The following is a 19303-nucleotide window of genomic DNA, read 5'->3' as shown; positions in this document are numbered from 1 at the left end:
TAGATACATATGAATTCTCAAAGTTAAATGAAGAAGATATAGAAATTCTAAACACCCCAGTTACAATGAGTGAAATTGAAAATGTAATAAAAAATTTACCAAAAAAAAAGCCCAGGTCCTGATGGCTTCACTGCTGAATTCTACAAGACATTTAAACTAGAACTATCACCATTACTCTTTAAACTCATCAAGGAAATTGAAAGGGAAGCAAGGTTTCCAAATTCATTCCTGGAAGCAAGTGTTACTTTGATTCCAAAACCAGAGAAAGACCCAATTCAAAAAGAGAACTACAGGCCAATCTCCCTAATAAGCATAGATGCAAAAATCTTCAACAAATACTGGCAAACAGAATACAGAGGCTCATCAAGAAGATCATACACCTTGACCAAGTCGGATTTGTCCCAGGGATGCAAGGATGGTTCAACATACACAAATCAATAAATGTAATACAGTATATTAACAGAGCCAAGGAAAAAAACCATATGATTATCTCAATAGATGCAGAAAAGGCACTTGACAAAATCCAACACCATTCATGATAAAAACCCTACAGAAAATTGGAATAGAAGGTCTTTATCTCAACCTAATTAAGGCTATCTATGAAAAACCAACAGCCAACATCATACTAAATGGTCAAAAACTGAAAACTTTCATGCTAAAATCAGGAACAAGATAAGGATGCCCACTATCACCACTCCTGTTCAATATAGTTCTGAAAACATTAGCTACAACAATTAGAAAAGAGAAAGAAATAAAAGGAATAAAGATAGGAAAGGAAGAAGTTAAACCATCATTATTTGCTTATAATATGATACTTTACAGAGAAGACCTAAAAAACTCGACCAAAAGACTTCTAGACTTAATTGGCAGATTCAGTAGAGTAGCTGGATACAAGGTCAACACTCAAAAAACAACAGCCTTCTTATACACAAATAGCAGACTCACTGAGAGAGAAATTAGGGAGACAACTCCTTTTACAATAGCATCCAAAAAAATGAAATATCCAGGAATCAGTCTAACAAATGAAGCAAAAGACCTCTACACTGAAAACTATAGCACTCTGAAAAAGGAGATCGAGGAGGATATAAGAAAATGGAAAGACATTCCTTTTTCCTGGATAGGAAGAACCAATATAGTGAAAATGGCCATACTTCCAAAACTACTATATAGATTTAATGCAATGCCAATTGAAATTCCAACAATATACTTCACAGAACTACTGAAAACAATCCAAAAATTCATTTGGAACTAGAAGAGACCTAGAATAGCCAAAGCAATTCTAGGCAACAGAGACTTGGCTGGGGGTATCACAATTCCCAACTTGAAATTATACGACAAAGCTACTGTGATAAAAATAGCATGGTACTGGCAAAAAAACAGACCCAAGTATCAGTGGAATATATTAGAAGATGCAGAAACAAATCCAGACATAATCAGCCATCTCGTCTTTGACAAAAGAGCCAACCACCTTCATTGGAGGAAAGATAGCCTATTTAATAAATGGTGTTGGAAAAATTGGATTTCAACCTGCCAAAGATGAAACCTAGACCCATACCTATCACCATGCACTAAACTAAGATTGAAGTGGATTAAAGTTCTAAATATTAAAACAGAAACACTAAACTTGCTGGAAGATAAGTTAGGTAGAACTCTTGAACATATTGGCATAGGAAAAGACTTCATGAGCAAAACCTCAGTAGCATGGGAACTAGCACAAAGGATCAACAACTGGGATCTCATCTTATTAAAATACTTCTGCACTGCAAGAGAAACCACCAACAGAGCTAAGAGACAACCTACAATGTGGGAAAAATTTTTCAGCAACTGTACCTTTGACAAAGGACTACTATCTAGAATATATAGAGAACTGAAAAAAATCAGACCCCCCAAATTCAAAGACCCAATTCGAAAATGGGCATCTGAAATGAACAGACATTTCTCAGACAAAGAAGTAAAAGCAGCAAATAAATATATGAAGAAATGTTCAACATCACTGGTCATTGGAGAGATGCAGATGAAAACAACACTGAGATTCCACCTCAACCCAGAAAGAATGGCTGCTATCAAGAAATCAACCAATAACAATTGCTGGTGAGGGTGTGGGGAGAAAGGAACCCTTCTCCATTGTTGGTGGGAGTGCAGACTGTTGCAACCACTGTGGAAATCAGTATGGAGATACCTCAAAGAACTAGGGCTAGAGGTCCCACTTGACCCAACTATTTCCCTGCTGGGTATCTTCCCAAAAGAGTTAAAAGAATCAGTAAAGAAAAGTAAAGAAAACAGAAATGCTACATTAAGAACTAAATAAAAGAGACTAAGTTGAAATGTAATTCATGATTTTACAGTATTCATTCTGGTTATATTTAATTTAATGTAACTCAAAAATTTTACATACAAAGGTGAGAGGTGCTATAAATTGTGTCACATATTCTACCAAAATATGATTAATGTATTTTGAAAATATTCTGTTTACCAGGTACAGATTACATAGGTTAACTCATATGAGCCTCACAACAATCTTGTGAGCTAGTTACTTGTTTTACAGACAAGGAAACCGAAGTACAAGGAGGATTTTTTTTTAGGTAGCTGGATGGGGCAGTTTTCTAAGCCAATGTGGTTCTAGATCTTGTCCATAAGCACCACACTGGGCTATTTAACTAATGGCAGGTGATTAACAATAACAAAAATACTATCAATTGATTAGACACTATCACAACTGACTAAACTGAGACTATTTATATTCTAATATTCAACTAAGGTTGATGTATTTACTGAAATTAAATAAATCTGTTCCTAATTAACATATGGGACTCAAAAAAAAAATCATTCCACAGCAATATATGTGCACCCAGGTCTATAGCGGCACAGTTTGTAATAGCTAAAGCTTGGAAACAGTGTCCATCAACTGGAAACTGGGTAAAGAAGATGTGGGTTCTTTATAAAATAGAGTACTACTCAGCCATAAAAAATGAGAAACTAGAGACATTTATAGCTAAATGGATGCATATTGAGGCGATACTCTTAAGTGAAATAAATAGGACACAGGTGTAAATACCAAATAGTTTCTCTAGTGTGAGAAAATGAAAGTGTAAATAAGGATGAAAATGCATAATTGATAATTTGAAACAGGAAGAAAAGGTCTAAAGGTGTAGGGGTTGCGGTAGGGGAATGGGAAAGGAAAAAAGAGAAAGGAAAAATTATGAGAAAAGAAAAAAATGAAAATGAAGTCTATGTAAATAGGGAAGGGTGGAGCAGGTGAAGGACGCACAGGTAATGGGGAAAAAATAAGAACCAAGATACATCATGTACAGGTACAAGCACCCAATGATAAATGTAAACATATTGTATACCTAAAATGTACCAATAAAAGAATTTAAGGAGAAAAAAAAGAATGCCTATTGTCTCTATTCATTCCCATGGTGAGTACATTCATTCATAACTTCACTGAAGCAGTATTAATGTGTTGGATTCAGTGTGCTACCAGTGTTTGTTGGGTCAACACAGGTATAGTCACAACATATTCTGAGTCAACCCCCAAAATTCTGAATTTTCAAACAACTGTTGGTCTAGGGATTTGAAAATCAGAGATTTTCAACACAAATTCAGGGGGAAAAATAAAAGTGAGTGAAAAATAAAGACATTACCTTCCAGTGTATTTCTGAAGCTGAAATTGGCAGCTTTGTCCATGGAGCCAGATTCATATTGCGTCAAACTCAAGCAAAATTCCACATCTGCTGAGGAGGGGAGCCTTGGAGTCCTAGCTTTGTCATGGCTTCCAGGGTTTCGCAGTAAAGGTCCCTCAGGTGTTCCATCACATAAAGCCTGACGGCTGTTGTATTCCTCCAGTCGGCTACAGATAATCTGTACAAAATATTTTATGTTAAACGAAAAATGATCACTACCTGTGAGACAATGGGAAAAGGCAGTAAGGTTGGTAGTCATCATTACCATCTTCAGATTTCTTAATATCAGGAGGTTAATATTTTAAAAGAAACTGTTAAAGAAGCAAATCAACTGAAACTTGCCAAATAAGTTATGGAATTTAATACCTAGAATGGGGTTCCAGGTTTTCATCCAACACTTAAGAAATTGAATTAAATTTTCTTGGACCCATGTATCAAACAGTGATAAAAATAACTCCTTCATATAAATATTTGATGAGAAAATTAATTCAAGTATTTGTTAATCATCTGTTCTATGTTAAGCACTGTGTCTGGTTCCAAGGCTGGGGTTGATAAATAATAAAGGCAGCAACTTCTCTTTAGATAAAGTCCATAACACATGGCATGGTCTATAGTAAACACTCAGTAAATAGACATTGATATTAATTCATATTGCATTCAGAATGTCAAGGATTTAGAATAGTTCCACTTTGTGATTTTCTGTCATAAAATGTCCTATTGTTGATGCTAATTCTTTATATATTCAAAAAATATTCCTCATAGATTACTTTTTAAAGCATAGCAATTTCCCTGATTCCTTAATTTACCTAGTACTAATGTGACTTTTGGAAAATCATCAATTTAAAAATGATAACTCCTCAAATTTGCATATGAAAAAAATTTTACACTATGATATATGCATCACTTCATTTAAATCACAAAGCCATTCTTTCCACCTTACCAAACAAGGAAACTGGCTACAGATCTGACATGTCTTCAATTTACATAAAATATGGTTAGAGTCTGGTCAAACCATCAAGGGAAGAGAAAAGTAACTTTACATACTGCCCTTTTAAAAATAAACTATTCTCTTCAGGTAGAGAATGCTTTTGTAAGGGGAAAATTTTGTTTAAAAATTATATTAACTGTTATTTAGCAACACTAAATCACAAATACTGGAATCAGTGTTTTAATTGCGTGTCAGAATAGGACTGTCTTCTTTCTACATATACCAGAACTTCTCTAGTTAGTATGAATGGGTTTTCTAACCTAATCATCATCAGTGTAACTCCATGAGAAGCAAGTGATATTAATCAGTTAGGATGTTGTTTGTCCTTGCTGAAGAGTGCCAAATTTGGGACACACAGAGCCCTAGCAACCTGCATATGAACTTGATAGTCAAGGCGCAACAGTATGGAATGAAACTTGGTAATTTAAATATAAGAAACATTTACAAGATTAAGATTGGTCCTTCTTGAGGAGAAAGGAAGAAAAAGAGGAAAACTAAAGGATGACTTTGTCATACTCATGGGTGGCAGAGTCAGTACTGAGAATACGTATCTGAAGTCATGGGAAAGAAAATGTGGTCAATTCTATGAATTTCAACTGTGACAGCTAAAAATAAAATCAGGTATGTTTTGGGCACAAAATAAGGCAGCAAACTCCAACCAGAATAAAAGTCAAAATCCTAATGTGGTACCCCAAGTTCTTCCCTCATTTAGCCATGTTTACCTCCCTGCAGACTGTATCTCAAAATAGAGGCACATTGGAAGTTAGGGCTTCATTACATGAACTTGAAGTTGTGCAACTTGATGGGTAGCACTGGGATAGAGGCCCCTATGTTAATTAACCACTTGTCCATCACTCTATGGGACTGTCAGCCCTGGGAGAAAGTCCACTACTTCACCCGGTACCAACATTTGGGTGGTGGTGGGGCAGCCAGTCCTAACCCTCCTTCTGCTTGAAGCAAATCCCTTATCAGGAATGGAGAATGAAAATGGACTTCCTTCCAGTTGCTCTAAGCAGAAGGTGGTGAGGGCAGATTATCGTGGGGTTTGTACCAGAGGATAGAGAATGGTAACCAGAACTCATTGCAGGAAAGCAAAGAAGCTGTCACAGAGGTTGCAGGAATAGTCACACAAAAGCTAAGGCTCTAAGTCCTTAGTATACTATGTCTTCTTTTTTCCAATTCTGAGTATTGAACAAAGAGCCTTAGCACTAAGTTGCAAGCTCAGTCATTTTATATTTTTTATTTCAACATGTGATCTTGCTGAGTTGCCCAGGCTGGGCTCCAACTTGTGAAACTCTTCCCTCAGCCTCTCAGAGTGCTGTCATTTTAAAATATAAATCCACAAATAAAATTATCAAACTATCAAGTCCCAAATCACAGTTTATTTACTTTCTAATATGGAGTCCACTTCTAAGCATAGAGTGCTGTGCATGTGCTGTAGTTGTCCAAGAAGCTGGCCCTGGTCCTGAACATGGACTGTGGACCTTTCTTTGTCTTTATTTTCTATGTTTCAGCTACATTAAGCAATTGCATGGCTGATAGGCCACGTACATTGATAAGAATGCTCAAATTCGTGCCTCCAGTGCAAAACTACTCCTTTGTACTCAATACATATTCAGAGTAGATATTTACATATATCATAAAATATATATATATCAATATGTGACTTAATATTTCAACATTGTCTTATATGTATCTCAAATATAACATTTAAAATGAAAAACTCGCTCTATTTCCTTCCATACCAACCATTCTGCAGTTTAGTCAGAAATTTATGAATCACCATGTGCAAGCTAGAAATCAGTGAATTTTATTTTATGTTCTATTCTGCTTTGTCTTTAACCTTGGACTCATCAGCCAATGTTATCCATTCTTCCTCCAAAACATCATGAATCTGGCCACCATTCTCCACTTACTTACATCCTGTGTGGTTCTACTGCTGAAGTCAGACTGCCTGCTGTTCCTTGGGCACTGCTTGTGTTTCTCCATTCCATGACTCTGCTTGTCACTAAGCCTGCTCACTCCTTAGCGTGTGTCAATATGCTATTTATTCTTTAAGGCCAAGATAAATAATTTGTGAAAACAGACATTGTTGTCTCTGAATGTAAAAGAGCATTAGGAATACATAAAATTATTTTTCTTATACAGGTTGATCATTTGTAATTTGAAAATACAAAATATAAAATGCTCCAAAATCCAAAATTTTTTCAGTGCTAGCATGACCCTGCAAATAGAAAATTCCGTACCTGACCTCATGTGACAGTCATGTGACAGACTCATGTGCCATCAAAACATAAGTGCACTCAAAGTGTGTAGTTATGTTGCAATATTGTGAAGGTAATTTTATTTACCTTCAAGCTATATGTATAAGATATATATGAAACATAAATGAATTTTTTATTTAGACTTGGATCTCACTTTCAAACTATTTCTTTACATATATGCAAATATTTCAAAATTCAAAAAATCCAAAGTCTGAAACATTTCTTGTGTGAAGCATTTCAGGTAAGGGATATTCAATCTGTAGTTTCATTTATATGTAGGTAGACTCTAGAATACTGCCCAGCACTGTATATAGGCTCAATAAGTATTTATTGCCTGAATCAATAAAATCAGTAAATGAACAAATAACTACTCAACAACAAGCATGTATTGAGCATCAATGTTCCTACTTCCATTTTTGGTACCAATCTTGCCTTAAATACCCATTTTCTTAAAAATATATTAAATTCTTTCTCTGCCCAGGCCATAAAATACATCCCTATATACATTTATAAAAACTGAAATTCACAACATTGTGGATTTCTATTGTATTATCCCTATTTTAATTGATGAAGAGACAACCTGAATATGGAAGGGTACATTAGGCAAGTAGTATGTGTAGTTCTGTGTGGTTAATAATTAATTTATGGACAACAAACAATAATATTTTAAAAATGAAAAGCCTTCCTGATGAACTGTGTGAATAATATTTGAAAATAATTGTGACAATCCTACTGGTATCCCACCCCAGTGAGTTTGTAACTCATATGCATGCAAAAGAAAATTAAATTATCAGCAAAAAGAATTAAACAAGGGATGTCTTATACCATGTTAGAGACTGGCAGAGATGTTGCTTTTAACTTGGTCACTGAGGAACAATTTATGAATTGAAGCACTGTATAGTAGAAAAGAATAAGGCTCCAGATTCAGTTAGAGGCCAACTTCAGTTCTGGCTCATCTGCTATCAATGTGGCAATGAACATGTTTTTTAGGTGTGCCAAGTCTCAATCTTCTCAATTGTACAGTGATATATATTACATGAAAAAAAACTTTTCAAAAAATAGTTCTTGGCTTAGTGAATATCAGTGTCTGGATTTTCTCATACATTGTGAAATTCCTTAATCTTATTATCCATATATAATTGAGTAGCTCATCTTAATGATATAGGGCACCAAGTAATCCAACTAAGGGAAATAATCCAAATAATTTAAGTGAAATATTATAACTCCCCAACCTGGTAGATATCTAAAACACAAGTTCCTGTTCTCTAAAATCAAAGAATGACTTCTAGGAACAACGGAGGTTAAGAATAGGAAGAATTTATTGAGAGAAAGATAGCTTCTGGCTAAGAGAGACACAAGGAGGACCAGAAAGTGAGTTGCCAGCCCACCACGTTTCTCAAAAATGTTTTATTGAGCCAAAGGTGAGGCAGGTAAAAAGTGGGATAAAACTACATTCAACTAATAAGATTCCAAGTATTGTTGCTTAGGTAATATTGATCCAACAGGAAATCACGAGGTAGAACAAAACTATGATCAACCAATAAGATTACAACAAGTCTAGTCATTTAGGTAATATTAATTAAATGGGGATCAAATGGGGAAGCTAGTCACATAGCAAGAAGAACATAGATTTCCTCAGAAGGAATAGCTAGAGAGGTTTTGGTCCCCAATTAAGGTGATTGATGTCTATTTAGAATACCAGTCATTGCTACTCACCCCTAGAGGAAGTATAGGGGTGTAGTTCTTTCTTTTTGAATACTGACTTTTCAGTAACTGTATCACAATTGTTTTCTCTGCTGAGGACCCGGTTTTGTCTAACTGCCTTACAATATTTTTTAACCAGTATAGCTGTCTACAGTATTAATAATATGTGATATTTAGAGTCAGAACCCCAGAGCACTAAAACATAGTCTTCCAGATTCCAAAGGTAAAGGCACTACATTTGTTTCTGCCTGTTAATGGCTTAGGAATGATTGAATAAAGCTAACTTGACTTCTCACTGAATCTGATATGTTGGATACCTTTATAATTTTCATTAAATAGACACCACAGCAGGTACATATACAAATCATTTTCATTCATCTTTGAATAATAAAGCCCAGCATATTTTCGAAAGATTCTTCTGCCTAGATGACAACTGTAGTAGACTTGGTTCAATTAGAGAGACTGAATGGAATTATTTTTTGCTGAAATGGGTGGAGACATTAGTAACAAGGAAGAAATCTGCCTTGGTTCCAGAAATAATTTGGAAAACTTAACACTAAATTATTGTCTGTTCTACAGAACGGTAGGCAGGATAGGAGAAATCATTAGCATAGTGACTATCACCATAGAAATTGCATTTAGAAAGTTATGGTTTCTAATTCTGATTCTATTAGCTACATGACCTCAAGCAATTTACTTAAACTCTCTGTTAAGTTTTTCATCTATTAGTGGGGATCATAGCAAACTTTTATCAAGGATAAAATAATGTAACCTATAAAACACATGGCAGAGTGCCTGTTCTAGAATATTTAATAATGAGAATTGTTGGGCTGGGGATTTAGCTCAGTGGTGCTGCACCTGCCTCCCCAAAACAAGGTCCTGGATTCAATCCCTGGTACCAAAAAAGAAAAAAAAAAGAAAATTGGTATGATTATTTTGAATATAAGACCATTGATTAGGCATCAAATTATTTTTAATTATACATCTATAACACAGTTTGAATATTCATCATTGTAATTACTAACTTTGGTATATTATTTTATAGTATATTATCATATTACCTTCCATATGTGGAACTCAATGTGTCAGATACTAAACAAGTCATTTTACACCAATAGATTTCATTAAAACACCTTATAGTATATATATTAAACTACATTATTCTGTTTTTAGAGACAAGAATACCTCAGAAGAAAAAAATCAAAACAAAGCTTTTGTAAATGGGGAGGGGAGGAGAGATTGAAGGGTAGGGAGGACAATGGGGAAAAAATTAGGATATGTCACGTACAGATACAAATTTCCTTTCATGAATGTGATCAATATATATGACAAACATAAGCTAATAAAAAATAAAGTTAATAAAACCTCAGAATAATTAGGGCCTTGTAACTTGGTAAATTATAAAAGTCTACTCATATTCATGTGTTTGTATAGACCCAAAATAATATACCTCTTCTACAATGTTATATTATTTTTCATTCCATTTAGTCTTCTTATTAACACAGAAAACAAGTGTAAGTGATCATCACACACTATTTTATTCTGTTGCAAAAATCCAAAATTCAAAAATTTTAAATTACATGTCTCATATTCTTGGGTAAACGGCAGAAGTAGAATCTGAGTGCAGGTCTACTGATGACAATTTTGCTCTTTCACTATTTTAACACAAGTGATTTATGACACATGCTTGGATGGAGAATCTAATGTCCTAAGTCAAAAGAATAAAAGAGACAGATGTTATTAATCAGGAATACTAGTTAGATAGTGTTTCTTTAAATTTTAAGAAATAGCAATAAACTATCAGTTATTAGCAGCTTTCAGGAGAAGGATTATATTATGGAATTAGAGATTTATCTGAAAAAAATGTAAACCGTATGACATTCCACAAAGTCTTTTTCATAAAGAAAAAAGAAGAGCTGTTATTTCACTAAGCTGTTGCCATGGTTACCCAAAACCCATGACTCTCTGCTGAAATGTGCCGTTTTTCCTTCCCACTGTTCACTTCCATGTGATGTGCCTTCCACCTGAGGAGCAAATTCCTTAGCCATAGTCACTCATGTCTGTCATGCAGGAAATGTTTTTTTCTCTTTATTTTGATTTACCATGACAAGTTTCCCTGATACATCTTTTCTTTTTCTTTTTTTAGCTAGCTTATCTACTGGTTGCATAACATTATATTAAGCATCATAGGCAGGTTTTAATTACATGTTATTAAGCAAGCCCCTTTCTCCAAAAATAATGGAGTTTTCTAATTAATGTCAAGCATGCTTCTACTTTAAAAGCTTCTGACGTTATACAAATGATTAAACAATTGGACCAAAAAGACATGAATCATAAATATAAGCTTTCTAAGAAAATTAACATTAATGTTCAATTTTAAAATGTACTACTTTGTTTTGTAAAAATCCTGCTAGGTAAATGTTATCAATCTAATTTTCATAACACTCAAATGTGTTGTGATCTGTACTGTGATCTCTTTCAAGAGAGCACATTCATATAGGTGACCAGAAAGAACTAGATAAAATTTCTTAACCCAGACTTTGAGTAGTGGTTGATTATTGACATTGCTGTGTTTTTGGCATTAAAGTTCCAGTGCTACAAAATGTGATCTAAGATCCTAGAAGCCATCCATGCAGATTTTAATTTTTTAATCTATATTAGCATTGGAGTGAACATTTCTCAATTTTGTCCACTTCAAATGCATTAATAAAGACTAGTACATGTATATATCATTGTCCTGAATTCTGAGTTTACAAAATATTTACAAATGGTCTCTATCTTGGAGCTTCTGACAGTCTGGTGGAGGCACAAATTTGAAAATCATTACATGTACTAAAGAGTTATAGGTGATTCAATGTAAATCTTTACAAAGCCTAATAATGGCACAAGGGGAAAGGGAGAATTCTACCTGTGTAATGGAGGTAGGTCATTAAAAGCCTAATAGAATATTTTCATTATAACATAAGTACAGAATACATCACTGTTTGTCCTCATGTTATATGAATCACATGAATTTTAAGGGAGTTAAACCTGTCAAATTATATATCCATGAATTAGTAATTTATTAACTCATTCTGACCCTAAACAGCATAATTTGATTGATGTAAATAGCAAGAGTCACTGCCACCTGGTTTTCATCCTCAGATATGTGACCTTGGAAAAAATCATCTTATCATTTTAGGCCTTTCTGTCTTTTTTGTAAAATGTAGGCCCTACACTGGGTATCACTGAAGGTTCTTGGCTCATAGTTAATTAATGACATAAAAACTCTGAAAGCTCCATTTATGAGTCACATGAGTAGATACTGAAAGGCAACCAAAAATGGAGGCTTTGTATCAAAGCAGTCCTCAGTCTAGCTAATTGGGAAGGTATTAATGAACTAATTTATCCAAGAAGCAGTTTGATCTCATCTCACACAAAATGGTTTAGTTCTTAATTTGAGCATTCAATTTAGGTAAAGGCTTTCAAATTAATGGTGTGTTTACTACAGAAACTGTGTTTTTATTAAGTGCAAGTAAAGAGAGACCTAAACAATTTCCATATTAATTACATCAGGGATACTCAGTGCTAGATGCACATTAGAATCACATGAGGAGGTTTTAAGGATACAGACAAGCACACTTCATAGCAGACTACCAGAAGTTACATTTGTGAATTCCATGAAATTATTTTTGAATATATTTTATAAGCTTCCTGATTTTGATGCTGAGAACTACTGAGTAAAAGCAATATGAACAACCAATTTTAATTTCGGAAGGACTCTAACCAGAGAGGTGAATAAATGGAAATAGCTAACATGAGTTGGATTTCACTGCTATATCTGCTATTGATTATTCCTTGATACCACACATAGTAGGTAGATAGCAAATGTTCCTTGATGTAGTCTTTTTTATTTAAACTATTATTTGTTTCTTTTTCTTCAAAGGACTTTCTCCACCTTGTTTCCTTATTTTACCTATAAAACCTATTCTCATACAGCACTTTAATCACACAACAAATTTGAAGTTAATATTGTAACAATTTCAGTTTAGTGCTTACCTATTAGTCCCAATAAGTTTTCTTTAGAAAATAATAAAATTGACCATGTTCACAAAGAGGAAAAAATGGAAAAAAATAGCTCAGTAATAAATAGATGATTAGGAAAAACCCAAATACAATATCTTCTGGTAATATGCACCTTATGTAATAAAATATCAATTCATTATCTCTCTACTAAGCTTCAGTGTGTATGTGGTACTTTATTTGTTTATTTGTTTTTTATAATTTAGATAATCCTTCAGCTTTTTGGGTCAAGTGAAGCTATTAGTTAAAAAAAAAGCATTGTAACTGACTGAAAATTCCACTTCCAAGCTCCTTCCAAAGGAGGTGGATATTGGGCAAATAATCCCACAGTTATCTATTTAATTACAATTATGAAGTGTTCTGTAAAAGATAAATACAAGGCACATTAGAGGATCTCAACGGGAAACCTTTTCTACACAGGGTAGAGGAATGCCAGAGGAATTTTATGAAAATCTGCCTGAAGAAGTGATTGCTAAAGTTCCTGTCTTTTCTTACACTGTACATCCGGCACATCTTACCTGCCAAGAGGAGAAGAATGATGCTGGGCTGAGAAGGTTAGGGTTTGTAGAGTGGCGACCTCCCATGTACTCGTCTGTGCAAATGTCACAGTTTTCTGCATCCCGCCAGTCCCAGTATGGAATAGTGAAGTTCTCATCACCCGTAAGCTTCCGGATTTCTTCTTCCCACAGTAGCAAGAAGAGTCTATGCCAAGGCAGGAAACCTGGTGCTTCATGGGCAAAATCAATATCTCTCCAGATTTCAGATCCTCCGAGCAGAGTATCCCTTGACACATAGTAATGCATCCAGACAAAGAGGTCATAAATATTGACATCATTAAACATGGGGGTTGATCCATTCTCCATTTGGCCATATGTGCCTGTGGGAATGACATAGTCTGCACTGATGGTATGCTTCGCTAAAGTGAGGTAGGCAAGGAATTTATCCTTCTCTGGGACACTCAAATCGAAGATGTTTCTTCTCACCAAGATTCGTTTCTCTGTGCAATTTGGTCCCCAATATCCAAACTTGCAATTTCCACAGCTGAATCCCATGAAGTTGCCAGAGCATTGGCAGGTTCTATTATAAAAGACAGAAGGCCAAGACTCCCTGTCATCCACCCCTGTGAAGGGGAATTGAGGCCCAAATGGTGCATTGGACAGAAGGATGTCCTGACAAGAACCTCTGCCTGAAAGCTGGCCACAGGGACTCCTGTCCCCACTCCATGGTGGACAGCATTCCTTCTCTATCAGGTTCTGAAATGAGGTACAGGCTCGAGGGAAATGGCTGGTGGAGGTCTGGAAATTCCACAGCAGGCAGAACAAAACAAACAGGAGCATTTTTCCTCCAGTGCTTACAAGATCTACTTAACCTGCTTAATTGGAGCCACTGGCTTCTTTTTTCAGCAACCCCTGTAGTGACTATCACATGTCTTGGATAAGACCTATATAATACCATTCTCTCCCCTAACATCAGATATCCTGTCTATCTTAAGCTTTCATCTTGTGGAAAGCACATGACTAACTTCTTTGGCATTGGCATGCATCCCAAAGTGGGATTGGCTTGTGCTAAAGTGAGAAACACTGAACCATTAACAGTTTAATTCTCACAGTTACTATAATACTAATGTTTAATAGTAATAATGCTTGATCTAAGCAACTCAGTTCATTAAATAGGAAATTAATGATAATTTAAATTTGGAAATTAATATAGGTCATTTTGATAGCTTGGTGATCTGCTTCATTTTGGGAACTTGTCCACTAAACTTTAAAAAAGAGCTCTCTCTCTCTCTCTCTCTCTCTCTCTCTCTCTCTCTCTCTATCTCTATCTCTCTCTCTCTCTCCCTCTCCCAAGATGTAGTTACATTGTTTCACCCAGAAATATTAGAATCATGAAATTATTTGATATTTTACAATATTATTCTTGCAAAAGAATTCTCAATTTAGTGAGTGAACAAATAAAGAGTAAACATTTTTTTGATTATCTCAATTTTTCTAGGAGTTATTTTTCTGTATATAGCAAGCTAAAAATTGAAATACATGGCAAAAATATGCTATTCATGTTTCTTTTAAATTGAATAGTTTAAATAAACATCAAACGTTTAATAGAAAGATTGTTTTTGTGAACTGAGGCTACTGGAATGGATTGCATAGTTTTAGCCAATAGCATGTAGGTGTTATTAAAGGAGCATTCCTTCAGAACAACCTCAAAGAATGGGTTTAAGTTGGATAGACAAAGAAGAATGGAGAGAATCCTTGAGGTGGGGAAACTGTACAGATGGGAACTTCATTCATCTGCTGTGTTGGATAATTATATTCAGATGGTTCCCCAATATTATAGGTAACTAAATCTGAGAGAAATTCAAAGACTTACTAAATGACTTGAATTCAGGTGAGTCCTTTTGTGACCTGTAGTGATAAAATGAGAGAAGTCAAGCACAGTGGCCCCTCTGAGGCTTTCTTCCTTATTTTGCTCCACAGTTAAAACTAGGTGGCCCTCCCAATTTAAAGAAGAAATGAAAGAAAGTAAAAGTTTGAGGAAAACATAAATTTTCTGATCCTGAGCAGAGGGTTTCTAAGGAAAGGCACTACTTTCTTCGTGATGCTGGAATGTCAGCCTGCTTGTTTTCTTCTCTTCTTGCTAGAATTCTTTTCATTATAGAAAAATGTTGAGGCTTCTCCATAGGACTCTCTTGAGGCTCAAGGCAGCCTTTGCTGGTGGATACAGCAGTGTATGTGTGGGTGCAGAGAAAGAGAAGAGGAGTTTCCATGGAAATGTTGGTTCTGGCAGGGATCAGGAAGTCATCATATGATCTCCTCCAGGAGGCTTACTCTTATTTCTCTGCTTCTTTCAGAGCCAAAAAAGAGATTAAGAGAGGGCTTCTTGAAATCCCGAATCAGCCTGCTGTAGACAGGCAGGTCTGCGCACCCACTACCGAGGTCCCAAGTCTTGCGGAACACACCGAATCAGACCGCTGCAGGCAGGCAGGTCTTCAGACATCCTACCGCGGTCACAAGTCATGCAGAACATGCCAAATTAGCCCACACCCCGGCAACAATCCACTGGAACCCCCCAACCCGGCTCCTCTGTACAGCCACCTGCTTCCACACTACAAAGACGCAGAGAACACCAGACCATGCTACTGAGTCACGCTGCTCCTGGCCCAGAGGTAGGGGCTTTTGAGCCACTGTCCCACTGTTCCTGGTCCAGAGGAAGTGGCTTCCCGGCCACCATCCCTCCCACTGATCTCAGCCCAGAGGAAAGGGCTTTTGGGCCACCTTCTGTCCCACTGCTCCTGGCTCAGAGGAAGGGGCTTCCAGGCCACCATCCCTCCCACCATTCCTGGCACAGAGGTAGGGGCTTCTGAGCCACCATCCCAATGCTCCTGGACCAGAGGAAGGGGCTTCCTGGCCACCATCCCTCCTGCTGCTCCCAGCCCACAGGAAAGGGCTTTTGGGCCACCATCCCTACCACTGATCCCGGCCCCTGTCCCACCTAACCCAGCTCAGAGGAGGTAATCCGTGCAGGCTCTAACAGCCCCCCACCACAGGCAAAATGAGAAAACACATAAATAAGTCTCAAAACCAGACTTCCAGATCACCTACAGCAACCCCAAAGGGAAATGAGATGGAACACTTGATACTCAACCACCTGGACCCACTGAACTGGCAACAAAAGGGGATCTGGAAAAAATGAAATCAGAAATAATTTCTCAGATAACAGGAAAAATTGTGCCCCTAGTGCAAGACGTGATTAATAAATCTAGAGAGAAGCACAGGAACATGATGGAATCCCAACATAAGAAACAAATGGAATCCATAAAACACATGCAAATAGATTTCCAGGACATGAAAATCTCCACTGAAAGTCTACACAGCAGAATGAGCCAATGTGAGGACAGAATTTCAGATATAGAAGATAAGATTGCAATTAGTGACCAAGAAAAGAAAAATTATTTCAAAATTATAAGGGAACATGAGAAAACAATCCAGCAGCTGCTAGATGATGCAAGGAAGAATAACATAAGACTGATTGGAGTCAATGAAGAAACAGGAGAGAGTGAAGATGACATAAAAAAATCTCTTCACAGAAATAATAGCAGAAAACTTCCCAAGCAGGGGAAAAGAGCTTGACATACAGATAAGTGAGGCACATAGGACTCCAAATAGCCTTGATCAAAAAAAAATCTACACATAGGCATATAATTGTTAAGATTCCAGAAACTCAACAGAAAAACAAAGTTCTACAAGCAGTTAGAGAAAAGAAACAAATCACATACAAAGGAAAGCCCATCAGAATCACAGCAGACTTCTCAACACAAACCATCAAGGCAAGAAGAGCTTGGAGTGACATATTCCAAGCCCTAGAAGAAAACAGCCTCCAACCCAGATTGATGTACCCTGCAAAACAATCTTTCAAAATTGATGGAGAAATAAGACATTTTCATGACAAAGAGCATCTTAGGAACTTCATGAATACCAAATCAGCACTCCAAAAAATTTTACACAATATCCTAGGAACAGACATTAAGGATCACAACCTCAGGAAGCAAAGCAGAATGACCCCATCTGGCATGACAAGACATTAAATGTAAAGGGGGGAGAACCCAACAAAAAGAAAAAGTCATGGCAATGACAAGTCAATATGTTTCAGTTATAACCATTGATGTTAATGGTCTCAATTCACCAATCAAAAGAAATAGACTGGCAGAATGGGTCAAGAAGCAAAATCCAACAATATGCTGCATACAAGAAACACACTTAATTCAAAAGGTAACTCATAGACTGAAAGTTAAAGGGTGGAAAACAATACTCCATGTGACAGGAACCTGAAAATAAGCAGAAGTAGCTATCCTCTTTGCAGATCAAGTAGATTTCAAACCAACACTGATTAAGAGACACAAAGAAGGACACTACATCCTTGTAAAGGGAAGAATCCAAGAGGAAGAGATGACAATCATAAACATCAATGCACCAAACACTAGTGCACCCAACTATATAAAACAAATACTAACAGACATGAAAAGTCATATAGGCACTAATACAATTGTAGTGGGGGACCTCAACACCCCACTGTCACACATAGATAGATCAACTAGATTAAAAATAAGTAATGAAATACTAGAACTCAATCAAACTCTTGAACCAATGAACTTAACAGATGTTTACAGAGTCTTCCACCCCACAAAATCAGTATACACATTCTTCTCAGCTGCACATGGGTCATTCTCCAAAATAGACCACATAATCACACACAGAACATGTTTAAGCAAGTGCAAAGGAATTGAAGTTATCCCCTGTATATTATCAGACCATAGTGTGATGAAATTGGAGATGCATAGCAAAAGAAACTCAAAGAATTTCATAAACATGTGGAAATTAAACAGCACACTTCTGAATAACCAATGGGTCACAGAGGAAATTAAAGAAGAAATCAGACAGTTTCTTCAATCAAATGACAATGACAGCATATCGGAATCTATGTGACACAATGAAAGCAGTCTTTGAGGGAAATTCATAGCAGTAAATACACATATTAGGAAAACAGAGCAAGCCCAATTAAACAACATGATGCTGCACCTCAAGCTTCTAGAAAAAGAAGAAGAGGACAACCCCAGAGCTCATACAAGGGAGGAAATTACAAAGATCAGAGGAGAAATCAAAGCAATGGAGACTAAGAGAACAGTATAAAAAATCAATGAAGCCAAGAGTTGGTTCTTCAAAAGAATCAACAAAACTGACATTTAGACAAACTTGTCAGAAAAAGGAAAGAAAAGGCTCAAGTCCATGCAATTAGGAATGAAAAGGGTGAAATTACAACAGACCCAGCAGAAATCCAGAGGATCATCAATACCTACTTCCAGAACCTATACGCCAATAAGATGGACAACACAGAAGAAATGGACAGATTCCTAGATACATATGAATTACCAAAGTTGAACGAAGAAGACCTAAAAATTCTGAACAACCCAATATCAACCAATGAAAGTGAAAATGTAATTAAAAACTTATCAACTAAGAAAAGCCCGGGCCCTGATGGCTTCACTGTTGAATTCTACAAGACATTTAGAGAAGAACTGCTGCCAGTACTGTTGAAACTTTTCAATGAAATTGAAAAGGAAGCAATATTCCCAAACTCATTCCTGGAAGCAAGCATCACCTTGATCCCCAAAGCAGAGAAAGACCCAACTGAAAAGGAGAACTATAGGCCAATCTCACTAATTAATGAACATAGATGCAAAAATCCTTAATAAGATAATGGCAAACAGAATGCAGAAGGTCATCAAGAAGATCATACACCCTGATCAAGTGGGATTCAACAAAGGGATGCAGGGATGGTTCAATATACACAAATCAGTCAACGTAATACACTATATCAATAGAGCCAAGGACAAAAATCATATGATTATCTCCATAGATGCAGAAAAAGCATTTGACAAAATCCAAAATGCATTTATGATAAAAACCCTATAAAAAATTGGAATAGATGGTCTACCTCAAACTGATAGAAGCCATCTATGAAAAATCAACAGCAAATATCATTCTAGATGGTCGAAAACTGAAGTCCTTCACACTAAAATCAGGAACAAGACAAGGATGTCCACT

At 36.2% G+C, this 19303-nt stretch overlaps 1 protein-coding gene across 1 annotated transcript in view; it reads right to left on the bottom strand.

Annotated features, from left to right (window-relative positions):
* The window catches only part of Tyr (tyrosinase), an 89058-nt gene extending 74986 nt beyond the window's left edge, over window positions 1-14072 (bottom strand). The window contains exons 1-2 of the mRNA XM_004868206.3: window positions 13220-14072; window positions 3645-3861 (exon numbers count right to left, since the gene is read on the bottom strand). Of these exons, the coding sequence (XP_004868263.2) occupies window positions 3645-3861; window positions 13220-14038 (1036 nt within the window). The 5' untranslated portion in view covers window positions 14039-14072. The remainder of the gene's footprint in view (window positions 1-3644; window positions 3862-13219) is intronic.
* Window positions 14073-19303: the final 5231 nt, after the last annotated feature.

The sequence above is a fragment of the Heterocephalus glaber genome, unplaced genomic scaffold (assembly GCF_053883595.1).
Source record: "Heterocephalus glaber isolate CG9 unplaced genomic scaffold, H.glaber_assembly_v1.0 deba00001429, whole genome shotgun sequence".
Classification (NCBI taxonomy): Eukaryota; Metazoa; Chordata; class Mammalia; order Rodentia; family Bathyergidae; genus Heterocephalus; species Heterocephalus glaber.
The sequence above is the reverse complement of the archived record's forward strand: the minus strand, read 5'-3'. Positions and strand labels throughout refer to the sequence as shown.